General features: G+C 40.7%; 1 protein-coding gene across 1 annotated transcript; it reads left to right on the top strand.

Annotated features, from left to right (window-relative positions):
• Positions 1-888: 888 nt before the first annotated feature.
• Positions 889-13774, top strand: LOC117657908 (phytanoyl-CoA dioxygenase, peroxisomal-like). The gene is made up of 9 exons (XM_060694878.2): positions 889-1219; positions 1701-1756; positions 4066-4176; positions 6562-6724; positions 8415-8496; positions 8643-8824; positions 11011-11160; positions 11902-12039; positions 12940-13774. Exons 1-9 carry the CDS (start codon positions 1139-1141, stop codon positions 12991-12993), a joined length of 1017 nt encoding a protein of 338 aa, XP_060550861.2. The 5' UTR covers positions 889-1138; the 3' UTR covers positions 12994-13774.
• The last annotated feature ends 12943 nt before the right edge of the window (positions 13775-26717 follow it).

Below are 26717 nucleotides of genomic sequence, written 5' to 3'. Positions count from 1 at the left end.
ACAATTTACCGATGTATTTTCTTAAGAAATAAGATATCATGTTCAAATGTTGTACATGTTGTGTATTGTTTTTACTTGTACCTGTTTGTGTTCTTTTTTCTTCTCTTCTTTCTGTCTGTGTATGTTTTTAATTCAATAAAAAAAAGAGAGAAAGATGGTGATAGAGATACAATATATCTGACTTTCTAAGGCTGTCCAGCGCTGTCCTCAAATGGAGAGTGTACAATCTCAGCTTTTTAATAGAACAGAAGAGGAAGAGAAGAGAACAGAAGAGAGGAGAGGAGAAAAAAGAGAACAGAACAGAATGTAGGCTGGGTAGGGTATGGTATGGTATGGTATGGTAGGGTAGGGTAGGGTAGGGTAGGGTAGGGTAGGGTAGAGTAGAGTAGAATAGAATAGAATAGAATAGAATAGAATAGAATAGAATAGAATAGAATAGAATAGAATAGAATAGAATAGAATAGAAAATATGGAATGGAATGGAATGGAACATTAGAATAGAATAGAATAGAATAGAATAGAATAGAATAGAATAGAATAGAATAGAATAGAATATAGAGTGGAGTGGAGTGGAATACAATAGAATATAGAACAATAGAATGTGGAGTGGAGTGGAGTGGAGTGGATTAGAATAGAATAGAATGGAATGGAATAGAATATGGAAGGGGAGAAGAGAAGAGGAGAGGAGAGGAGAGGAGAGGAGAGGAGAGGAGAATCCCAATGGCCAAGTGTGATGGGACACACAAGGACTTTGTCTCCGGTGCAGAAGCTCTCAGTGTGCAGACAAGCAACAACGGATAAATGCTGAGCATAAAAGACATAAAATACATAAAATACAACCCTGATGAATCCTAAGATAGCGGACTCTTCTCAAAGCCCCTCCTGCAACGCGCAAGTCCCTTCGCTTCGCTCCTTTCCAGCCGGGCGAGCGCGCTGGAGAAGGGCGCAGCGGGAGCGCGTCTTGGCCGGTCGCCCGGCCTGTGGGGCAGCCCCTGGCTTCCGACACCGCCCCCCGAGCACCTGGGCTGCCCTGCTTGCCTTCTCCGCCCCTTGCCGGCTACATCCGAGCCCGACCAGCAGGTCTCCGAGACCCTGAGCGGCAGAAGCGCCCGGCTGATTCGCCAAGGACCCTCGCGCCATGGAGAGGCTGGGGAAGCAACGCAGCGCGCCCCTCCGGCTGGGGATCTTGCTCCGGCACCTGCTTCGCCCCGCCGGATTCGTATCCTTCTCCTATCGGGACTTTGCACCTTCTGGGCCCCGGGACTGGCAAAGCCCGCAAAGTCGGGGTAAAAAAAGCTCAACCGGTTGGAGGAAGACTCCGGGGTCTCTTGGTGCGCTCTGAATTTAGTTGTTTCCTGGAGACCTTTCACGACCCCACTAGGTTACATCATCAGTGCTGGAAGGGAGGGGGGTTTGCAGAGAGGAGGAGGAGGAGGACTGTGGGGGCCCTTGGTTGAAACAGCTTCCAACTCCTCCCAACTCTAAAGTATGTTAAATTAAATTAAATTTCAAACTGGTGGTGGCTGTAAAATAACTTGAGGGGGATGAGGGGTAATTTAAATGGGAAGACGCTATATTATATTTAATTTCTTTCTGTTTTATGAGAACTCCTGTGATTATAAATGTGTTCCGAGTGTGTTTCCCACGGGAACTTCTGCCATCAAAGCCATCTTTTAAAATTTTCTTAATTTGATGTCAAGACACCTTTTCCAACTTCAGCCCAGGTTGCTCCTGTGACATGCCCAACGCAGTTCCGGTAAGTGGAACTTGACTCTGATTTTCCTCGGATGAAAACACAGATTCAAAAGTTTGGTCCATTTTGCTCCCTTTGGGTATTAAGCAGTATGTTTATGTGGGGTTCCATAGTTTTTGATTTTGGTTTGTAAAGTGAATGACTTCTCTTAAACTGGCCTTGCCTTTGGTAAGTAGTTGGGTTGACTTTATTTTGATGAATATGTCTCATTTTCAGAGAATAACCTGCCACTCCAGGCCCCAGTAACACGTAGAAGACATCCCAAAGGTGCTTTTTTCAGGAGGTTTTTTCAGAACCACTTTCTTGGTTTTTCTTTTTGAAGACGTTTCGCTTCTCATCCAAGAAGCTTCTTCAGCTCTTGACAGGATAGTGAGGAAGGGAATCTTGCCAGAGCTGAAGAAGCTTCTTAGATGAGAAGCGAAACGTCTTCAAAAGAAAAAACCCCCAAGAAAGTCCAGTTGCCTTCTGAAAAAAGCACCTTTGGGACAACCATGACCTAGGGGACGGAGAATCTCTACAGACCAGTGGTGGGTTGCCCCCAGTTCACACCGGTTTGCAAGAACCGGGAGAAAAACCGGCAGGAGGCTCCGCCCACTGACCCGGACGTCATCGTAAGTGATCTGCGCATGTGCAGAAGAGAGCGCGCACACATGAGCACATGCAAACCTGTAGTAAAGATAAGTAGAACCCACTCCTGCTCCAGACATCTAGAAGGCATGTGCAACACAATACCAAGCACAATAGAACCTCTGGTCACGGACGCTTCTGACCACGACCATATCAGGCTTTTTTGTAAGCACCAAATTTCCTGTTGTTTGTTTGTTTGTAAACGTGTGGCCGCTGCATTAATTTTGCATTAATTTTGGGCATGCAGGCTCAGCCTGTGAAGGCACGGTTGGTCCTGACCAAACACAGAGCAAGCAGGGCTGTCTCAAACTGCAACAGATAGGATTAATGAGAAACAAACCTGGCTGACCACGAGGTCACAGACAAGACAGCAAATTGCAATAGCTGACAGGCTAACATCACCCCCCACTGATAAGCAAGCTAGGAGGGAGGAAACAGTGGGAGTCAAGCCTCCATCGTCCAGCATGACGACAGCAAAAACAACAAGTGGGGGACGGCTGGAAGGGGCTATTACACGCGCAAGGGCTAAATTGATTAATGGCATATAAAGGCAGAGATCTCTGTAATGGTAGTTTAATACTCTGACGATGTCAGCAGGTGGCTGACCAAAGCTTAGTAGAATAAAATTTTAATTCTTTTAAAATCTTAAATTCCGGAGTTTGCAGTATGTCTGCTTCTTTTTTTTTTACTAATATACCTGGAACTCGTATTTTTAGAATAGTTTGTAATATATATTCTGACAGGTTCTGGAGAACCGGTAGTGGAAATTTTGAGTAGTTCAGAGGCAAATACCAGCTGGCTGGCCCCAGAGTGGGGTGGGAATGGAGATTTTGCAGTATCCTTTCCCCAGGAGTGGGGAGGGAATGGGGATTTTGCAGTATCCTTCTCCTGGAGTGGGGTGGGAATGGAGATTTTGCAGTATCCTTCCCCTGCCACGCCCACCAAGACACGCCCACCAAGCCACACCACACCCACCAAGAGGTGGGCCTGGTGGCTCAGCAGATTGATAGCATTGTGATTAACATCAGCTGCCTGCATTTACTCCAAGTTCGAATCTCTCCAAGGCTCAAGGTTGACTCAGCCTTCCATCCTTTCTAAGGTAGGTAAATTGAGGACCCAGGTGTGGGGGAAATAAGCTGACTTTGTATAAATATACAAAAGTATGAAGGCTATTGCTTAATGCATTGTAAGCCGCCCTGAGTCTCCGGAGAAGGGCGGCATATAAATCAAATTAAAAAAAAAAAAGAAGTCACGCCCACAGAACCAGTAGTAAAAAAATTTGAACTGACAAATTTCTCACTTAGCAACATGAATTCTGGGCTTGATTGTGGTCATAAGTCGAGGACTACCTCTTCTGGCTCCCCCTCTTCAGGACATTATTTCGCATTTCAGGGTTTTGATCTGAAGAACATCTTGTTTTAGGATTTCATGTATCTTCTTTTCAAGGCTTTTTTGGGGCGGGGGCTTGTATTTATTGTGTGGTTCTGTAAAGGAAGGGTCTCCAATCTTGGCAACTTTAAGTCTTGTGGACTTCAACTCCCAGAATTCCTCAGCCAGCTTCTGGGAGTTGAAGTCCACAAGTCTTAAAGTTGCCAAGGTTGGAGACCCCTGCTGTAATGTATCCCAAGGCTGCAAGTTTCAATTCCACTTCAATACAAAAAAATCAATATTTCATGTCTCCACAGTTACACCTTGGATAATGACGTCTTAACTCCAGAGCAGAGACGTTTCTATGAGGACAATGGATATCTCGTCATCAAAAATCTGGTGGCTGATGAAGATATTGAGCGCTTCAGGTAAAAGAAAGACAGGTATCCTTGACCCGTGTGGCTGAAAACATTCAACCCAACACCTTTTTAATTTTTTTTATTTGTTTATATTTATATACCACCCTTCTCCCGAAGGACTCGGGGCGGTAAACAGCCAACAGATAAAACACAAGAAAATACAAAATTTTAAAACAGTAAATTTGAATTGCTCTAAGACAGGGCTCTCCAAACTTGGCACACCTGGACTTTAACTCCCAGAAAGTTGAAGCCCACAACTCCAATAATTCTGGGAGTTGAAGTCCACAAGTCCAATAATTCTGGGAGTGGAAGCCCCAAGTCCAAGAATTCTGGAAGTGGAAGCCCACAAGTCCAAGAATTCTGGTGGTTGAAGTCCACAAGTCCAAGAATTCTGGTGGTTGAAGTCCACAAGTCCAAGAATTCTGGGAGTGGAAGCCCACAAGTCCAGGAATTCTGGTGGTTGAAGTCCACAAGTCCAAGAATTCTGGGAGTGGAAGCCCACAAGTCCCACAAAACTTGAAGTCCACAAGTTTTAAAGTTGCCAAGTTTGGCGACTCCTGCTCTAAGAAGTCAGTTGGAAACCATGTCACTTGAGCAAACTAGGAATTGCTCTTAATGAACTATGTCACTGCAGTCAGAGTTTCTGTAATTTTAGAAGGTGGCTGTAATTGGAATCGTCTGGAGTTGTGCAAAAGGATGGTTTTCTTGTTGTAATTACGGCGGAAGTTTTAATTGGTGTTTACTGTGCTGTTTTTATTATTATAATTGTAGCATGTCTCTCAAACTGTTGGGGGGCCAGATCGTTGGGAGAGTGTGGCTAGGTGGTCATGTGATTGGGTGGGCGTGGCTAGGTCATGTGACTGGGTGGGCGTGGACAATTTAACAATCCATTGAACAATGCACACAAATTAAATTTTAATTTGTTTTGCTCCTGGGGGTGTCTTATTTATTTATTTATTTATTATTGTCTCCCTCTCTTTCCTTCTCTCTCTCCCTCTCTTTTTCTTTTTTTCTCTCTCTCCTTCTCTCTCCCTCTGTCTCTCTCTTTCTCTGTCTAACTCCCTCTCTCTCCCTTTCCCTTTCTCTCTCTCTCCCTTTCCCTCTCTCCTTCTCTCTCTCTCCCCTCTTTCATTCATTCTTTCTTTTTCTTTTTCTCTTTTTCTCTCTCTCTCTCTTTCTCTTCCCTCTCTTTCTTTCTTTCTTTCCCTCTCTCTTTCCTTCTCTCCCTCCCTCCCTCCCTCTCTCTATCTTGTGGAAGCAGTGAAGGTGAAAAATGGGCCGGTTTAGCCTGTTTTTTTGCCTTTTCACACACACAATTTTTGCCTGTTTTTTGCCTCTTCTAACCCCCTCCCCCACCTCCACAAGCATTCTGCAGACTAAAACCAGGCAAAAATGGCTGGTTTTTTGGGCAAAAACGGTTTTCTCCCTTTTCTTTTTACTAGATCGTTTTTTATGTTGTTTAGGAGTCTAGTGGTCCACTCCAGGAAACTCAGTTTCGCTGCAATTCTTCTCTTTTTCTCTCTCTTTCTCTCCTTCTCTCTCCCTCTGTCTCTTTCTTTCTTTCTCTGTCTGTCTCTCTTTCTTTGTCTAACTCCCTCTCTCTACCTCTCCCTTTCTCTCTCTCTCCCTCTCTCTCCCTTTCTCTCTCTCCTTCTCTCTCTCTCCCCTCTTTCATTCATTCTTTTTCTTTCTCTCTTTCTCTTCCCTCTCTTTCTTTCTCTTTCCCTGTCTCTTTCCTTCTCTCCCTCCCTCTCTCTCTCTTTCTGTCTCTCTTTTCCTCTCTGTTTCTATCTCTCTCTCTTTCTGTCTGTCTCTCTCTTTCTATCTTGTGGAGGCGGTGAAGGTGAACTAATTGCTTCCTGCAAAGGCTCACATCCGTTTGCTCCTCTTTTATGACTTATGGGAGGGGCCAATCATCTCCAAACCTTACTCCTGAGTCGCCCCTTTTGTTTTATTAATTGTTCTTGCCTTCTGGCAGCTCTGCACATGCGCACACTGGGAACAGGCTCTCGCTGTTCTTCTGCTTCTCTGATGTCAGATTCCGGAGGCTCCGGAGGCAGCACATAACTCCCAGATGGCCCTGGCCCCCTCTCTGCCTCCGACGCAGAGCCCTCGTCCGAGCCTTCCCCAGACTCCAGGACTGGCCCACATTCCTCCCCAGCCTCCTCACTGTCCAACTCCGCTGCCAGCTCCGCAGGCTCCCGACGGGCCACAACAGACATACCTAGCTCCCTCGATGGTTCATCGTACGATTTAGCCTCCAGCACTCTGGAATAATTCCTTTTTGATTCCCAATGGAAAGTCTTAGGTGGAATGAATGCAAAAGTAGAGGAGTTCTGGATGCCAATTTAAAGTGCTTTCCCCTTTTCTTTTCTTTTTTAACCCTGTTTTCAGAGAGGAGTTCATAAAGATATGCAGAAAGGAAGTGAAGGTGCTTGGAATAACTATCATGAAAGACATCACCATTGCCAAGTCTGAAGCCAACGAGAATAACGTTTCCAAATTGCAGGATTTCATCTATAGCGAGGAGCTCTTTCGATACTGCACCTTACCTCAGGTGAAAGCGGGACTGTTCCGAAATCCTAAAATTTTGCATAAACATCTCTCCCCATCTCAGAAGAACTTACCTTATGCGCAGCCAGAATCTGAAAATGACATTTAACACAGCCGGGTACTTAAGCAAAATGCTTCGGTTGAGATCGGCATACGTGGGACTGATTGGGGTAGATTGCAGGGGTGACACCGAAATATAATTTTGATCATATTTTATCTGTATCTTAAATTATTATTATTTTATTCCAATGTCATTTTACACTGTACTTTATTCCAATTTCATTTTAAATCGTAGTTTTTCCAATTCCACTTTAAATTGCTTTTATCAAATTTTAGTAATAATTTGTTTGTGGAACTCTGCACTTTGATATGGGCCAAGGGCTAATCAGTCAATCAATCAATCAAATAAGCAGGTGTCGTATTAAACACATCATCCCTTTATTATATTTCTGGCATTGTACCAAACAAAAATATTTCTGGTTTTACGTCTTACGTGTTGCTCTGTCATTTTTTTCCTAACCGTGTATGTATGCCCCTGCCCCACCCTTTATGTCAGGCTGCCATCCAAGCGAAGCAGAGCCGAAGCCGGCTATTTTCCGTATCGCTTTTTGGTGTTTTTTTTTTTTATTGAAAAAGTTTTACAAATACATTTTCTCCCCAATTTCCCCTCCCTAACCCTCCCTAACCCCCCCTAACCCTCCCCTCCCCCCCGGACTTCCACAGAATACAATCCAAATCAAAAACATATTTTATAAAACTTGAACCCCTCCACCCCCTATATATTTTTCACATTTTCACAATTCAATTATTCTATCACTATATAATACCTTCAATTAAAAGCTATCTGATATTTCCTAGTTTGATATTTATTCTGCACATAATCTATCCACTTTTTCCACTCCCATACATAAGTCTCTTGTGAGCGATCTTTTAAATATGCTGAAATCTTCGCCATCTCTGCAAAACTAGCCATCTTCAAAGTCCATTCCTCGATAGTGGGCATAGCATCATTTTTCCAATATTGACCTATCAGTAGTCTTGCTGCTGTAATCATATACAATATCAGCTTTACTTCACCCAATGTAAAACCCTTAACTATACCCAATAAAAACAATTGTGGAGAGAACTGAATTTTTTTCTTCAAAACATTTTGCATGACCCACCAAATTTTTATCCAAAAAGCCTTAACTTTCTTACAAGTCCACCACATATGATAATATGTGGCATCTAGGCAATCACATCTCCAGCATTTTGGTTGAACATTAGGGTACATACATGATAACTTCTTAGGATCTAAATGCCATCTATAAAACATTTTGTAAAAATTTTCCCTCAAATTCTGCGATTGTGTAAATTTAACATTCTGAACCCATATTTTTTCCCATGTTTCCAACATCACTGGTTCTGCAAAATTTTGTACCCACTTTATCATACAATCTTTAACCAGTTCAGTTTCTGAATCCCTTTCTAACAAAACATTATAAACCCTTTTAATATGCATCGGATCTTTCTCTTTTATATGTCTAACCAATTCCTCCTCATGCATCATTATACCAGTTTTTTGGTCCTCTTTCCATCTCAGTTGAAGTTGGTTATACTGTAACCTGCTTTTTGGTTTTTAATCATTCCATCATAAGGATTTGTGGCGGCTTTAAATATCTCTTTCTTTTCTGAGCTGGTTTTGTTTCCTTTAGATTGTAAAATACGTCGAATGCTTCACGGGGCCGGACATCATGGCTATGCACACCATGCTGATCAATAAACCTCCCGATACAGGTGAGACGCAGGTGAATTAACAGGTGAGAAGAAGCTCAGAGAACACCAGGGACCCCCTCCTGTCAACCCTGCGCCAGAAATAATTCTCCTTTGTTGCTAGGGTTACTCCCTCTTTCTGAGACCAAGGAATTTCTCCCCCTTTCCAGGCAAGAAAACCTCTCGTCATCCTTTGCATCAGGATCTTCATTACTTCGCCTTCCGGCCTGCCGACCGAATTGTTTGTGCCTGGACCGCAATGCAAAAGGTGGACCGGACAAACGGATGCCTGGTTGTGTTGCCAGGGACTCACAAGGGCGGCCTGAAGGAGCACAAATACCCGGATTGGGAGGTAAACGGCGGAGAGGGAGAGGCATGATTGGCGTCAAAAAGCTAGGGTATGGGTGGTTCTCGACTTGCGACCAATGAAATCTCTTAGCGACCGACCTGAAAAAGAGGAACTTGCAACCCGGATTCAAAGTTCTGACGGTCACCCCACCCCCTGCCGTCATGTGACTGCACTCCAGATGCTTGGCCACAGGGCCACCTTTACAGTCACACAATTATGTTTTATGACGGTTTTGCCTGAAAGCAAATTCCAGGTTTTGGGCAAAACTGCGCTCAGTGGGAATATTGGCTTTGCACTTACGACCGGGGTGTTTGCTTAATGACCACTGCAAACACTGTCAGATGAATGTCCCGTTTTATGACCATCATGGGCAGGCTTCATTACGGTTGTAACTCAAGGACTAACGCAGGCAGTCCTCGATGTACGACTACAATTGAGCCCAAAATATTTATGTTGTTAAGTGAGACATTGGTTAAGGGACTTTTGCTCCTTTTACGACCTTTCTTGCCACCGTTGTTAAGTGAATTGCTGCTGTTGTAAAGTTAGACCCACGGGAGGTGAGTTGGAAGACTGGGCTGGGAGGGGGAAACTTGACGTGTCCCATTAGGAAGGAAAGACAGTTTAGGACAGGAGTCTCCAACCTTGGCCACTTTAAGACTTGTGGACTTCAACTCCCAGAGTTCCTCAGCATGCTGGCCGAGGAACTCTGGGAGTTGAAGTCCACAAGTCTTAAAGTGGCCAAGGTTGGAGACCCCTGCTTTAGGAGACTACCTCCGAGAACAATTTTAGGATGTTCTGTGAAGACAAGGAGAAGGTGAACCAAGGTGGGAATACTAAAATTGCTCAGGCAATCAGAAACTGGAGGGGGGAGTCAAAAGAGGGATTAGCCTAGAATTCTTACGTAGCCACAAGTGGACCATGTCCAACTGCCCTTGAATTCCATTGACCTTCATCTAAATCTTAGCAGGAGCCCACCATGAGTTGAGAATATTCCCGTGCATAAGGTTTTAGTAATAAATCAGTTTAATTTAACAAATTTAATAAAACTAAAACTAAACTAATTGGACCTTCACATGTGGAATTGGTCTTTCAGGCTTAACATTATCCTCCTTATTTGCTAACTGTGAGAACTCAACTCTGGATGCTACGTAAAGTTGATAAGAGGGATTTGAGGAATTGCATTATGGCACAGTCTGAAGGTCTTAGGATGTCCAGTCTGGAGAAAGGAAGTGTTGTGACCCCGACTCCCGAGCCTGTCCTAACAGAGGAAGAGGACTCAGAATGTGATGGGGAGGAACTGACAAGGCCTCCCTCTCCAGGACCCTCCTCTCTGGCAATGCCTCAGGTTCCATCCGAAGGCCAAGAGGAACAGCCTGGGATATGCCAGGAGGAAAGCATATCAGATAGGGAGCAAGGATGATGAATCCTGGCTTGATCCCAGTCGGAGGGAGAAGCGTGCGCAGCAACGAAAGAGGCGTGGGAGGGCCCGAGGTTGAGCTGAGTCACTGAGCCACACCCCACAAGGAATAAAAGTGGGTGTGATTGCTCTTCAGGCTTTGTGACGGTCAAAGTTAAAAACCTGAGAGTCACATCGTGTTACCTGAAATCTGGCTTGTGCATATTTGGATTGGATCTTGGCTAACTCTTGCTTCGTGCATTACTTTTTGCTACTGAACCGGACTGAGGATAAACTCTCTCTTGCTGACTGTGAGTGAAAACTGACTTGGCAGGCATTTCGCAGTTTACTGCCAAAACTCTTATCTGCAAGGGTTTCTAGTCTGATTGCTTAATAAAAACTTGGCAGGCGTGCCTGGTTTTGTGTTTGCCAGTGTGGGGACGGGATAAACAATCCATCCGGCCATTGTTGGAAGGAGAATCCTGGTCAATGGATGGATATCTAAAATTTGGTCTCTGAGGGGTCCTCGGTGCTCCCTGGGTGTCTTCTCGCAGATGTTTCATGACCCAAATTAGGTAACATCATCAGTGCTAGTGATGAAACTGCAAGAAAACAGTGCAAGCTTCTAGCACGGATAATGTTACCTAGTTGGGTCATGAAACGTCTGCAAGAAAACCACCAAGCTCAGAGAGCACCAAGGAGCCCCTGAGTTACAAAGATTCTCCTTCATTTGGCCTGTTTGCGTCTCTCGGGAAGCTTAGAAGGTCAGTTCTACCTTGTTTTTTCCCCCCAGGGTGGTGTGAACAAGCTGTACCATGGGATCCATGACTACGACAAGAGTCTTCCCAGAGTCTACCTCCCCATGGAGAAAGGAGACACCGTCTTCTTCCACCCCTTGATCATTCACGGCTCCGGAAGAAACAGGACGGAAGGATTTCGGAAGGTAATCCAGACCCCCATAATTCTGGGTGTCTGAAGATCCCCCGAGACCTCACCTGCGGGGTTCAAAGCAAGGGCTTTCTGTGTCTTACCTGAACATTTATTTGGGCCTCTTTCTTAATGGTTTTGGTTAATAAGGCTTGGAACGTGGCCAATTCGCATTTAATCATGAAAATAAAAAATGGTGTAACTTCTCTCTTTCCTTCCCTCCCCCCCTCCTCCCTCTCTCTTCCTCCCTCCCTCCCTTCCTCTCTCTCTTTCTCTCTCTCCCTCTCTCCTCCTTTCTCTCTCCCTCTTTCTTCCCTCGTCCCTCCATCTCCCTCCCTCTCCTCCTCTCCCACTCCCTTCCCTTTCCCTCTCCTCCTTCCCACTCCCTCCCTTTCTCCCTCCCTTTCTTGCTCTCCCTCCCTCTCTCTCTTTCCCGCCTTCTCCTTCTTTCCTCCTTCTCCCTCTCTCCCTCCCTCTCCTCCTCTCATTCCCTCCCTCTCCTCCTCCTCTCCCACTCCCTTCTCTCCCTCTCCTCCTTCTCCCTCTCCTCCTTCCCACTCCCTTTCTCCCTCCCTCTTTCTCTCTCTCTCCCTCTCTCCCTCTCTCCCACCTTCTCCCTCTTTCCTCCTTCCTCTTCCTGTCTCTCCCTCTCTCCCTCCTTCCCTCTCCCTCCCTCTTTCTCGCTCTCTCTCCCTCTTTCCCGCCTTCTCCCTCTTTCCTCCTTCCTCTCCCTCTCTCTCCCTCTCTTTTAATACAGGTTATTTCTTGCCATTACGCCAGTAGTGACTGCTACTATATTGACGTCAAAGGGACTATCCAGGAAACTGTAGAGAAGGAAATGGAAGAGATAACAAGGCGGAAGTTTAATATTGTTGGTTCATCGGTGGATTTGAAAGTAAGTATTTTCTTTCCTTTTTTTTCTTTTTTTTTTTTAAAACACCATGTTCAAAAGCGTTCGGCCCTCTCCTTCTCTTATAAAGTGTTAAATCATTCTCCCTAATGAAGAAGTATGTAAAAAAAACCCACCATTTCTGCAGAATTTATATCAGAATATCTTTGGATGCTGCGCTTGTCTGCTTTTCAGTATTTCTTCTCTGAGATTGGATGAGGCTAAGTTTCTCCATGAGACTGGAATAAATAGTGAATTTATTTATTTATTTATTTTATAAAATTTGTCTGCCACCCTATCTCCGAGGACTCAGGGCGGCTCACAACAACAATCGACCAAACGACTGTTAAAACCAACAAATATACATAAATTATATATATGAATTATATTTCCTATAACTGTACCTTCGTTTGGAGGCTAGTAGTACAGGCAGTCCTCAACTTATGACAACAGTCTGGACTAGGATTTCCGTTGCTAAACGAGGAAGTCATTAAGTGTGCCCGATTTTATGACCCTTCTGGCCACAGCTAATAAACAAATCACTTGTCGTTGTTAAGTGACTCTTGGCAGAAGGTCGCAAAAGGGGATCATGTCACACACACACACACACACTCGTCATAAATCCGAGTCAGTTGCCGAGCTGTCTGAGTTTTGATCACGTAAGCACGGGGAGGCTTACAACAGTCGTAAGTGTGAAAAAAACCGATCCTAAGTTGTTTTTTTCCACGCCATTGTCACTTCCAAGGTCACTAAATGAACTGTCGTAAGTGGAGGACTACCTGTGTTGTGTTCCGAACGTGGAAAAATCTTTTTAAATGGACATTCAAGGCATTAACTAAACTCAACCTCTTTATATCTTCCCGTGCGAATCAGGATAAATCTCATTATTTCTGTTTTGTTTCTCAGCACGCTGTTATGTTACGGTGTCGACTGGTTAAAGGGGAGAAAAAAAATATTTAAAACTCTGTTTGGATTCATTCTCCAATCAGCGAAGAAGCCTCGGAAAATTCAGCATTTATTTTTTCTTACTTTTGGGGGGAAGGGCTGTGCGGTTAGTAATAATCTCGATAGCACTTTGAAGCGCTATCTGCATCTGGAACTCAATTCAGGGCTGCAATTCTAGGCACATAAATTGTGAGTTACAATGACTATGGTGAAATTTCTTTCTGAGTAAAAAAATAAATGGTTAGAATTTAAGCTGCAATTCTATACACGTTTTACTTAGATTCTAAGAATTTAAACTGCTGTCCTAGTCTTTTTCTTTTGAAAATATTTTTTTCTTTTAAAACAAAAACAAAATATAAAACCATCATCATTCCCAACAATTACAGACAGTATGTCGAACGATTAATATTCTCTTGTGCATAATTCCATTTCTAAAATACCAATTTATAACAGGAACTTATATCTCTTATTAAAAAAGCTTCACATATTTTATCTTTACATCAACACCATATTTCATACTTCAACTCCATGATTTATTATCTATCTATTGATAAAACAAATCCCATATCAAATAGTATTGTTTATCTTCCTGTTCTCTAATTTCAAATGTCAATTTACTCATTTCAGCACATTCCATAATTTTCTTAATAACCTCATCATCTGTAGGTAACTTCTCTCCTTTCCAGTTTTTAGCAAATACAATTCTAGCCGCTGTTAAAACATTCACAATTAAATATTGCAATTCTCTATTGTATGTTTCCTGTAAAATCCCTAATAAAAATATCTCTGGTTTAAAGTCAATGTGTTTATCATTTTTTCCACCCACGGGTGTATCTTAATCCAATATCTCTTGGCTTCTACGCATGTCCACCACATATGGTAATATGATCCTGGAGTCTGATGACACTTCCAACATTTCTCAAGACCACAATTTCTTTCTCCTTATACTTCAAAGTTTTCTCTCTAGCAATCTGAAGTATCTGTGCTTTAATTGATTTCTTAGTAAATCTTATGTGTACTTCTTGTGGTAACTTGTTATGCATTGCGTATCTGGTATACACTCAATATATCTCGTCCACATCATCCATCATCTTCTCCTTAGTAATTTCTAGCGCTTCAGCTAATATTCCTATCATAATTCCTGCCAAGTTCTCACCCTTTTCTTCTTCCACATTTTGAAATCTGAGATAAAATTCTAATCTGTCCATCTCCCATTCAATCAGTCTACTCCTGTCTCATTCAACTTCTCCCAATCTATTATCCATGTCTTTGATTTTTTCCTCCTTTTGCTCTTCCTTTTTCTCAAGCTTTTGCTCTTCATATTTCAGCATCCCTTGCTGAATGCTTACCACTTTTTCATCTGTTTTATGTAGTTGTTCATCTGTCTAAAGTAGTTGTTGTTCCACCCTTTGGACTGTTTGAAGAATCATCTGCATCGTCATGTCTTTCTCCTTTTCTTTCTCTTTCTCCTGCTGAAGCATGGTCTGAATTGATCGCTGTCCTCCAGATGGTGACGAAGAAGGCGTGGTAGAAGAAAATCCCACTGTTGCTACTTTTCTACTCATTCTGTCCAGTAGTCAGCAAAGACCAAGGCTGGGCCAAAGAAATGACAGAAAAAGAAAAATTGAATAGTTCTTTAGGTTCTTCGAAACCCTAATCCACTTTAACAAGCAAAAAAATAAAAAAGTAAAAAAAATTAAAAGGAAGAAAGGAGAAGAATAAAAAAAAGAAAAGCCAAAAAATCAAAAATCAATCTTCAAGCTCTTGGGCGCCTTAATCCAATTCAATTATGTAAAATTAACAAAAGAAAAAGAAAGTCATTTGAACATATTTATGCAGAAAAAGCATAGAGTTATCACTTAACCAAGGCTGGAAAGAATAATAAAAATCAAAAGAGGTTCCAGTTTCTTTTACAATGTTTCTGGACTCCCACTTCTTATAGATCCACAAGGAGCACCTGCGTAAACAATACAGATAGTTCCAACTTCCTCAGATGCTCTCACAACAATCTTATTAACCAAAAGGTTCAGAGTCCTTGGGTTAAAATAATAATGTAATTCTCAGCTTGTTACTTATATCAAGACAAATAAAAAAGTTTCTTTTCCAGCAGATGGCAGTATTACACACTCTCATGTCTTTTCTGCAGTTTGTAATCCAAAATTTCCTTGTCAGTAAAATAATAATTTTAAAGTTTAAACATTATTCCAAAAAAAAAAAGAAGAAGAAGAAAAAATTCAGTCTCAAAGAAAAATTATTTTAGAAAGAAAAGGCACAAAGGCTTACCAATTTTAGCCTCTTAATTTATCAATCTCTTTTAATCCAATTCCAGTCCATAGTAAAACAGAGTTTTAAAGTCTGCCAAATTAAATAGTTTGGGTTAAAAAAAAAAAAGTCCCAATGTCAGCACTTCAAGCTGCATTTATTCTAGTGCTGACATAAGAAGGAGAAGCGGAGGCATCTGGAAAGGGACGTTTGACTTTTCACCTACTTAATTTCCCTGGAGATACTATCCCCAAGGAGATGGGTTGGGAGGGGGAAAATTCCTTTGAGGTGAAGTAGTAGATAACAGCAGAGTGACTTGGAAGATGGCCAATGAGTGCAGAGGAGTGGGGAAAGGAAAAGGAGGGTTTTGGGTCAGGAAGTCAGTGTTGGCTACGATGGAGTCGGAGTTAGAATGTCGTGCTTAATAAATGGAAGTTTTTCATCAAAGACTTTGTTTGAAATGCAATTTATTTGAGACGACCTCGAAACCTGCCACCCAGGTTTCGAGGTGCTTAGATTCGCCGCTTAATTTCTTTAGTCTTTAATTCTCTTATCATTTCACATCAGGGTGTGCTTTATATTAGTTAAAATTAAGCTCTCTCACCGCATTGGCTCACTGCCCTTCTATTTCTCTTCCGGAGCTGTCACAACTTCAGCAACCACAATGGCTGCCACCCCGCTGTGAGAAAAAGGGCTTCTACTGGATCAACCAGGGACTTTGCAATATCCCTGGGATCGTCAGGATGTGCCCTCCACTATCACAGTCAAAACAAGACTGAGGTCCGAAAAGGACCGTCCAGCAGTGGGACTATCAGTGGCGATCCTTGAGCACCATTCCGATCATTCCGTCAGCTTCCTCAAACTGCTGTCCTAGTCTTGTTTAACAAATAAGAAACCTTATCAAGCTGAGCTCAGATGGACTTTTAACTATACATGCATAGAATTATATATTTAATTTAACAATTGTAACTGATGTATTTAAATAATTTAAGTAAATTAAATTGCCTCATTTCTCAGAGCTAGATCGATTTTAGATTTTTCTTCGAAGGAAAATCTTTTATTTTAATGGCAAGCATTTCTTCTCATAGTTTTTTCACCAGAGTGCAGAGTTTTAGATAGTTAACCCGGTTTTTCCGGTTTTCAAAAGCTGGAAGGAGCTGTTTTATTTGAGAAGAATATCATGGACTGGAAAAGGTAGAAGAAGAATCAAGCAACGATTGAAAGCAGATTTCCAGTTTCTGCATGTGAGCTTTTTCTTACATTAGAAGACGACATGAAAAGTGGATTCGTTTTTTCCTCTCTTTTTTTTTTCTTGTTCCTCTTCAGTTAACGTTAACGTTTCTGAAATATTTCATCCAAGGGAGACTTTGAAGAGGAGGAGCAAGCAATGAAGAGATATAATTGTGATGCCAAAATAAAATAATAAATGAAAAACATGGTTTCCCTGTTTTGAATAATCTTACTTTTCTTACAAGAAATAAGCAAAAAGTATCATTGAGTCAAATGAATTGGATAGCCAGCAGATTTCAAACCAAATCTAAACCTTTATGGTCAATGCACAACATCTGTACAATGAAATTGAATTTTGAACATCTTTCAAAGTTAAACTAACCAGGGTGAGGGGTAGATTTTGACAGTGCCATCTTGTGACCGAGCAGCATAAAAAATTGATGAAATGGAGATCAGTCATTCATCCCAATCCCCTTGAGAGAGAAATCAATCTCACAGGAGATAAACAAAATCAAGCAAATCTAGCATTTTACTAGATGCCATTGCTTGCACTGTACAGTATAGACCACAAGGTGGCAGTGGTCTGCTAAAAGTTGAAAAGTTTTCTGCCCAAAGTATTACTGATCCCTCTGAAAGAATTATAACTATTACAGGTTACACAATAGAATCTTTTTTAAAAAATACACCAGGCACCAGTGTATTTCCTCCCAATCAGCTGGGACTCGGGAAGCAGAGAATAGATGGGGGCGGGGCTAGTCAGAATTTTTACTACCGGTTCTCCAAACTACTCAAAATTTCCGGTTCTCCAGAACTGGTCAGAACCTGCTGAGACCCACCTCTGCCAGGCACCCATAATATTGTACTGTCCATTGAGAATGGACTGGGATGATCTGAAACTGTGTGAGACAAGGAGCCATTTCTTACTCATGCATTGTGAGTCTGAGCTTTTGTGTGTATAATGAAGAAGAATTATTCATATGGTGTTTTGTTTCTTTTGCTGAAAGAGAACTATTGAGCTGTAGGCACCACAGGAGGAGCACCAGGTTAGTTTTACGCAGGGGAAAAATATCAGGGCTCAGACAGCTGTTTTTCGCAACCTATAAATGATATTAGGCTACACTGCAATGCTTAACATTATTATTATTATTAATGCAATGCTTAACATGAATGAGGTCCGGAAAATAAATAAATGAATCGGGCTAGTTGGAGCAATACTTCCTTTCACGGGTGTGAAAGAAAGTTGGGACGTTAGGAATGGCAGATCAAAGAAGAATTGGTGCTGGCGTAAATTATTGCACATACCCTGGACAGCTGGAGTAACCAACAGAGAAGTGTTCAATTGAATAAAACCAGACACATCGCCAGAAGCTAGGAGCACAAAGCTGAATCTGGTTTACTTCGGCCATGTCATGAGCTCAAACTCACTGGAGAAGTTCATTGTTCTGACCCAGCTCCCTAAACACGACAAACCCTCTGAAGTTAAATCAAGGATTCCTTTATTAGGAGCACCCGGCAAAACGTTTCTCACTCGACGCAGGCTAACAAGTCCATCTGGCAGGATGATGAATAGTTTTCTGCCACACCTATTCATCTCCGCCCCCTGGCTTTTATCCCCAGAGCTAGGGTGGGGCTTCGCTAGCAGCAGTGGCTCTTCCTTCCCAAGGACCGGCCCATAGATTTCCACTGCTCTCCTCTCCTCTGCCTTCTGCGCTTCAGGCACTGGACCCAGCTGTTCCTCCTCTTCCTCATCATCCACCTCCAGACCGTCTCTCTCTCTCTCTCCCCCCCTCCCTCCTTCCCTCCCTCCCTCTCCCCCCCTCTCCCTCTCTGACAACTCCATTCCCTCTTCCCCCTCAAGAGCTCTCAGTTACTTACAACCAGTCCTTACACATAACAACTGTCGCAACATTGCTACAGTCAAAATATCAAAATTTGGGCGCCTGGTAACCAGCGTATATTTACAAAGGTCCTAACATCGGATTGTGACTGACTTAACAACAGCCTTGCTTGACAATGGAAATTCTGGTCCTGGTTGTAACTCGAGGACTACTGGTATTCCCCGATTTACAACGGTTCATTTAGCGACCGGAGTTACAACGCCACCGAAAAATGTGACTTATTTATTTATTTTATTTTATTTATTTGATTTGATTTGATTTCTATACCGCCCTACTCCCGAAGGACTCAGGGCGGTGCACAGCCAAACAATAAAACACATACATACAAAATTGAAAAAGTAGAATTAAAATCAAATTAAATAGTTTTGGTCCAGACAAATTAAAACCCCAATCAATTTAAAACCAATTTTAAAATTTGAATATATAAAATACTAAAAAATATTAAAAATTAAAAATCTTTTAATTCGTTAATTCGACTTAGGACCATTTCTCACACTTTTCAAGATATCTATGGACTTCAACTCTCATGCTGGCTGGGGAATTCTGGGAGTTGAAGTCCACAGATCTTAAAATTCCCGAAGCTGAATTTTGGACGGTATATGCTAGTATAGATTAATCTCCAAAAGATTAATAAATCTTTTTATTTATTTTTTTAGCATACCGGGTGTTTTTGTGTTTAAGTCCATGACTGGCTTAAGATCATCCTTAGAAGTCGCAATAGAGTTGAAATTTAAACCCAAATGAAATAAAATCTTTGGTGACTATTGTCCCATTGTGTAGAAACAGCCAAACAAGAAAAGTTGGGAATTGTTGCTAATACGGGTAGTCCTTGATTTACAACAGTTCATTTAGTGACCGTTTGAAGTTAGACAGCACTGAAAAATACTGACTGAAGACTTCTGTTTTTTTTTTTAAAAAAAATTGATTTATATGCCGGCCTTCTCCGGAGACTCAGGGCGGCTTACAATGCGTTAAGCAATAGCCTTCATCCTTTTGTATATTTATACAAAGTCAGCTTATTGCCCCCACAATCTGGGTCCTGATTTCACCTACCTTAGAAAGGATGGAAGGCTGAGTCAACCTTGAGCCTGGGGAGATTTGAACTTGCAGTAATTGCAGGCAGCTGAATGTTAATAACAGGCTATTAGTCTGCTGCACCACCAGGGTCTTCTGTTGTGTTGAATGCCAGGTTTCCAGAAATTCTCCATCCTTTTTTAGACTTAGCTTGGTTCGGGATGCTCAGAGTTTCCCTGCTGAAACTACGGCTAAGGCTGTCCATGAGTTGTGCAATTAAAGAGTCTTTGGACTGCTAGTTAGTATTCATGGATGCACTCTGCTTGTCTTCTGTTGGCTCGGGGCTTCTGGGAGTTGAAGTCCCCACATGTTAAAATTGCCAACCTTGAGAAAGATGGTTATATCACAAGATAAAATAATATCGAAAGTAATGGAATGTGCCGAGATGGACAAACTCACTAAAGAAATCCAAGAAAAGGAAGAATCTGAATACTACCTGGTTTGGCAAAAGTGGTATCTGTTGCAATATTTTCAGGATCAGACTCAATAAATCTAGTAAGAGTTAAGAGTTCAAATATATCTCTCTTTATTTACACAAGGCATTCTATATTCACTGAATATTCACAGATAGAAGCGAGGAAATGGATGCATACAGCTCCTTATATATACAATGGGTGGAGCTAGGTGTGGGAGTGGTGAATTATGAATACATTAAGAAGTGAAGAATAAATTAACCCCTGATACCCCGTTCATATACTATTTACACATTAGAGAATAAGGCATTTACATGTGACAAATCCCCCTCTAAATGCCGATTCGTTAAGCTACACCAATTACATTCAGATTCAGGACAATACAAGACATATAACTTGGAAGTCAAGTACTTATGCTGCTTAGAAGGTAGAGGCTTTGTCAGTATGTCAGCTAATTGTTCTGATGTTTCACAATGTACTGCTCTGATAAATCCATCCTGAGATAATTGCCTCACATGCTTAAATTTTATATCTATATGTCTGGACCTTTGTCCAATGGCGTCAGATTTAGATATTTCAATAGTTGCTTTATTGTCTTCATGCACAACAAAAGGTAAAGCAGGTTTTTTCCAAACATCTGAAATTAAATCATTAAACCATACAAGGTTATTTGCAGCTTTAGATAAACAAACATATTCTGCTTCTGTCGTTGAAGTGGCCACTAATTCTTGTTTGCCATTGTACCAGTAAACTGGACAATCATTTAGGAGGAATACATAACCGGATGTACTTTTTCTACATGAGGTGTCTCCTGCCCAATCCGCATCTGCGTAACATGTGAGGTTTGGTTCCTTAATATTATTAGGTTCTAACATCAAACAAAAGTCTAATGTATTTTTCAAATATCTTAATATCCTTTTAACAGCTTCCCAATGGTACATTGTTGGTTTGCTGACATGTCTGGATAATAAATTGAGGGGTAAAGCGATATCAGGTCTTGTCCAATTGGAAATATAAAGAAGTGAACCTATGACTGATCTATAAAACGTGTTATCTTTGAATTCAGGGGATGATTCATCAGCATTTCTTAGGAAGTCAGTCTGCATAGGAGTGTCACAAGGCTTGGCATCACTTAGATTACATTTGTTTAAGAGTTCTATGATCTTATCTCTCTGAGTAAGTTTGAATCCTCTTTTAGTCTTATTAATTTGAACACCAAGATACTTATTTACTTTGCCTAAAGATTTCAATGAGAAATGTTCATTTAGCTTAGTTACAAATGTTTCTCTTCTCTCTTTATGTTTACCTATGTATAAAATGTCATCCACATAGATCAATACAAATTCTATATAATCATCACCTTTTTTCACAAAGAAACAGTTATCAGGAGTAGTAGCATTGAAATCCATAGTTTTAAGTACTTTTACTAAACAATCATACCATCGTTTACCAGATTGTTTTAACCCGTATAAACTCTTGTTTAACAACCAAGTCTCATTCTTGTTTGTGTATTGACTGTGAGGTGCTCTTACATATATTTCCTTATCTAGTTTTGCGTGTAGATACGCAGTCTGTATGTCATATTGGAATACATCGAGATTGAGTGCTGATGCTACTACTAGAGCTGTTTTGATACTCTCAGTTCTTACTGTGGGGGAATATGTGTCAGTATAGTCCTCCGGATATTTCTGTGCATAACCTTGTGCGACTAGTCTGGCTTTGTATAAAGTATTGCCTCCCTCTAAGTTTTTAATTTTATATATCCACCTAGTACCAATAATTGTTTTGTCTTTTGGTGCAATTGCAGGTGTAAATACGTTTAATCCTTGTAAACTTTCCATCTCTTTTTTCATTGCTAATTCCCATTTTTCTTTTTCTTTACGAGGAAGTTTTAACACTTCTTCATATGTATTAGGTGTCATTGATTCACTATCCATATGCATTATGTAATCCTTGTATTTATTTGGCATTTGATTTCTGGTGTTTCTAATTGTTTTTTCAGGTTTACTATTATTATCATGCAAATATCTTGCTTCCTTTTTTGTTAGTGTGTCTGTCTTTATTTTGTGTTGGCTATTTGTCCATGTTTTGGTTTTGTTTCTATGTTTGTTGTCATTTTGCTTTTCTATAATTCCTTTTTCTTGGGATTTTGTATCTTTGTTGTTACTTGGAAATATTTCATTAAGATGTATTTTAGACCAGTTGGCCTGCTCATGGAACACAGCTGTTCTGGAAACTATAAATTTGTTATTATTATCAATGAATCTGTATCCTTTAGTGCCTGTCTCATATCCCATAAATCTGAGTCTTCTGGACACATTTTCTCCCTTTCTTCTTAATTGTTTAGGTATGTGTACGTCTGCAGTGACTCCAAATATGTGCATGTGTGCTAATTTTGGTTTCCTATTATACATCACTTCATATGGTGTCTTATTTACAATGCTGGACCAGGTTCTATTCTGTGTGTAATTGGAATAATGTAGGGCTTCTGACCAGAATTGTTTGCTTAAGCCAGCATCTTCCAATGTGCATCTAATCATGGTTTGTAACGTTGAGTTCTTCCTCTCTGCAATTCCGTTCTGAAACGCAGAAAATGGGCTAGATGTGTAATGTAACATTCCTTTGTCCTTCAGCCATTGGGAGAATTCTTTAGACATGAATTCACATCCCCTATCTGTCATGATTTGTTTTATTTTGGTATTGTGTTGTGTTTCTACGCGCTTATAAAATTCTTTAAATTTCTGAAAAGTTTCATCTTTGTGTTTTAATGTATAAACAAATCCATAGCGACTGTAATCGTCCACTATGGTCAAGAAGTAACGTTTTCTATAAGTGATTGATGGAGTTAGTGGACCAACTAAGTCCATGTGTACTAAATCAAAAATTTTGTTGGTTGACCTAGTTGATTTCCTTGGCCTGGGGCTAGTTTTTAGTTTTGTAGATTTACATACTGAGCATTCCAAATAGTTTTCACAATTTTTTATTTTAACACCTTCTGCGTGTTCAGTCATTTTTTGTACTACAGGAAAACTGGCATGTCCTAACTTCCTATGTAAAATATGAGCACACTCATCATGAATTGGCTTACCTATTTTTGGTTTTTTTTCATTATGTGCATCTTTGTGATCATGAGCTATTTTACATTCATCATTGTCACTATTGCTAATGTTTTCATCATCTACTTCAATACAATCTTCCATATTTGAATCAATGTTATGCAAACATTTTTCTTTTGTTATTAAATAAGGTAGCCCCCCTTTAATCATCACTGTACCTATATCTATTTTATTTTTCTCCAAGGTCGCTTTTCCTTTTGAAAAGACAATGTTAATATCAGAATCCCTGCTTAGTTTTATGGCACTTAGTATGTTATGAGGTATTTCGGGTATTAGTAATACCCCCTCTATTTTTCCTAGGCCAGGTAAGGTTACATTCCCTCTACCTAATACTTGAACCTTTTCTTGGTTAGCTACCTTTATTACAAATTTATCTTCTACAAATGAAGATAGTATATTTTTGTTATTGGTGGTGTGATTAGTTGCTCCAGAATCAATAAGCCAATTATTGTTCTCTGTTTGCTGTATGTTAGTGTTGTCTTGTTTATTTAATCCATTCAGTGAACCAGATTTTCTATCCTTTGAATTATCTCTGCCCCCTCTATTCTCTTTGTAATTTGGCGGGCTTCTATATCTATGTCTATCAATGGAAGACTGTCTATAGTTGTATTTGTTTCTGTATTCTGACCTATGTCTTTCCTTTGAAATTTTGGGGCAATCTCTTCTATTGTGTTCCCTAGATCCACAGTTGTGGCATCTAAATGCTTCATTATATTTTTCTTGAAAAGCTACTTTTCTATATGGTTTGTGTTCTATGTGATTGTTAGAGCGACTCCTCCTTGAATTGTCTTCAGCTATTAACTTATTGGATAGACTTTCTATGGATAAGTATCCTAGATTGATTGTGTCTAAATGTGACATATAATTATCCCATGATGGATCAAGTGAGTTGATGATAACACTTTTCATTGTTTGATCTGAAATCACCTCCCCCCTTAAATGCAGTTCAGCTCTTATTTTGTTTAAAGATATCAAGTGCTCACTTATGGAAACCCCTGGTTTTATCCTAGATGAAAAAAAAATCTTTAGACATCCTTGTGGTAGTAGCTACACTGTCACTGTGAAATAGATTGAACATGCATTGAATAATTTCTGAAACAGTCAGATTTTGCTTAATGCTGTGATACATAGCAGGAGATACACTAGAAATTAATAAGAAAAATGCTCTATGGTGTAAACAGTCTAATTTTAGAGTCCAAGGTCTTTTTGGGGGACTAGTGATAAAAAACAGTAAGTTTTCTTTCATAAAGACAACCTGGAGCTGCTGATACCATTCTTGTAAATTAATGCCATCTATCCTCAGCTTTGGGAAGTCACTGGGCAAATTTCCGACATTATTAGGTCCATTACTTACAACCTGAGGTAGTCCGTGGTCTCGTAAATGCAGAAAGTTACAAAACGGCGTGGGGATGCTCGCAACGAGCCTGCACGGTCTTCTCAGCAATTCATGTCTTCCTGGGCCGTCTGCGTAGTCTTGCGCATGCGCGTTGTCCATTTCGTCCCTGAAGTCGTCGTGAGAGGTTCTCGTCGTTGCAGCTCCCTCATTCTGCTCCTCCTCAGACGAATCGGTCTCTGGCTCGATCTTGGGAGTCCTGACGATGTTGGCTGTTCTTTTTCTTCTTTTGAGAGCGTTGGTGCTTGCATCGGTCTGTGGCGTGGGGCGGTATCGGCAGGGATCTCTGGGTTCTGGCGTCGGCGCTCTCGTAGTCAGGATGGGAGCGGGTAGATTTTGAGGCATTGGCTTGCTCGCTTGCTTCTTAGTTAGCTTTTTGGTAATTTTTAGTTTTGGTCCAAATGCAGCAAAAAGCGTTTTCATTGCTGATTTTATCTGATTATTTGTTGAATCACCTTCACTTTCCGATTCTGATTCTTCTGAGGTGTTTGAATTTTCTTTTTCGTTTTCGTTGTCTGGTAATGTTTTTCGCGCCAGAAATTTTGAATCGAGTTTTCTGATTGGCTCTGCTTCGCTCACCCTGGAGGTCTGTTGAAACCAAGATGGCTGCCATTCAAAATTTTGCGCGGGATCACCGTTTTTCTTCTTCATAGTAATTTTTTCTGCAGTCATATCACTCACTATTTTTGGGTCTTTTGTTTTTCCAGTAGTGATGTGCTTCTCTCTCGCTGCTCCGCTGTTTTTCAGCATATCTTGGAGGTTCGCGATGAGGCTTTCATCATTTTTCTGGCTCTTTAATAGTTTTAATATCTCTGACTTGAGTTCGTTGTTTTCTATTTTGATTTCCTCCTGATCATCATTTTCATCTATTATTTCTTCGTCTTCAGTGGTGTAATTCTTCGGATTCTCTCGAAATCGCGTTTGTTGATTCGTCGATTATTTCTTGATCCGTTTCCATTTCTTTGCTGTATGCCCTGGTGTTGGGCCTATCTCTCTTAGACATTCTTTTTAAATTTTTTATTGAGTCAATTAACCATCCTCTGCTACCAGCTTGTTGCAATATTTTCAGGATCAGACTCAATAAATCTAGTAAGAGTTAAGAGTTCAAATATATCTCTCTTTATTTACACAAGGCATTCTATATTCACTGAATATTCACAGATAGAAGCGAGGAAATGGATGCATACAGCTCCTTATATATACAATGGGTGGAGCTAGGTGTGGGAGTGGTGAATTATGAATACATTAAGAAGTGAAGAATAAATTAACCCCTGATACCCCGTTCATATACTATTTACACATTAGAGAATAAGGCATTTACATGTGACAGTATCAATGGCTGGAGAAAAGGAAAATGAAATAAAAAGATGATTCTAAAAGATGTGAACCAAATTGTGTACCAAATGAGATACGATAGAGTTACAACAAAACTTCAAAAAGTATCGTTATATAAGGTGAGATGTGGGAATATACACTGAGAAATACAATTTACCGATGTATTTTCTTAAGAAATAAGATATCATGTTCAAATGTTGTACATGTTGTGTATTGTTTTACTTGTACCTGTTTGTGTTCTTTTTTCTTCTTCTCTTCTTTCTGTCTGTGTATGTTTTTAATTCAATAAAAAAAAGAAAGATGGTGATAGAGATACAATATATCTGACTTTATAAGGCTGTCCAGCGCTGTCCTCAAATGGAGTGTCTACAATCTCAGCTTTTTAATAGAATAGAAGAGGAAGAGAAGAGAACAGAAGAGAGGAGAAAAAAGAGAACAGAAGAGAATGTAGGCTGGGTAGGGTAGGGTAGGGTAGGGTAGGGTAGAATAGAATAGAATAGAATAGAATAGAATAGAATAGAATAGAATAGAATAGAATAGAATAGAATATAGAGTGGAGTGGAGTGGAGTGGAGTGGAGTGGAATGGAATGGAATGGAATGGAATAGAATAGAATAGAATAGAATAGAATAGAATAGAATAGAATAGAATAGAATATAGAGTGGAGTGGAGTGGAGTGGAGTGGAGTGGAATGGAATGGAATGGAATGGAATGGAATGGAATAGAATAGAATAGAATAGAATAGAATAGAATAGAATAGAATAGAATATGGAAGGGGAGAAGAGAAGAGAAGAGAAGAGAAGAGAAGAGAAGAGAAGAGAAGAGAAGAGAAGAAGAGAAGAATCCCAATGGCCAAGTGTGATGGGACACACAAGGACTTTGTCTCCGGTGCAGAAGCTCTCAGTGTGCATACAAGCAACAACGGATAAATGCTGAGCATAAAATACCGATCCTAAGATACCAGACCCTTCTCAAAGCCCCTCCTGCAACGCGCATTCTCCGCTCAGGGAAAGCCAAGC

The sequence above is a fragment of the Pantherophis guttatus genome, chromosome 7 (assembly GCF_059756535.1).
Source record: "Pantherophis guttatus breed Tessera chromosome 7, ASM5975653v1, whole genome shotgun sequence".
Lineage (NCBI taxonomy): Eukaryota > Metazoa > Chordata > Lepidosauria > Squamata > Colubridae > Pantherophis > Pantherophis guttatus.
Note: the sequence above shows the minus strand (reverse complement) of the source record. Positions and strands in the feature narration are given on the sequence as shown.

Excerpts from the sequence above, each read along its gene's own strand:
- LOC117657908 (XM_060694878.2), top strand. The coding sequence starts at position 1,139 with ATGGAGAGGCTGGGGAAGCAACGCAGCGCGCCCCTCCGGCTGGGGATC. Across the intron at positions 8,825-11,010 it reads ACAAATACCCGGATTGGGAG|GGTGGTGTGAACAAGCTGTA; the intron begins GTAAACGGCGGA and ends TTTTCCCCCCAG. Across the intron at positions 12,040-12,939 it reads GTTCATCGGTGGATTTGAAA|CACGCTGTTATGTTACGGTG; the intron begins GTAAGTATTTTC and ends TTTGTTTCTCAG.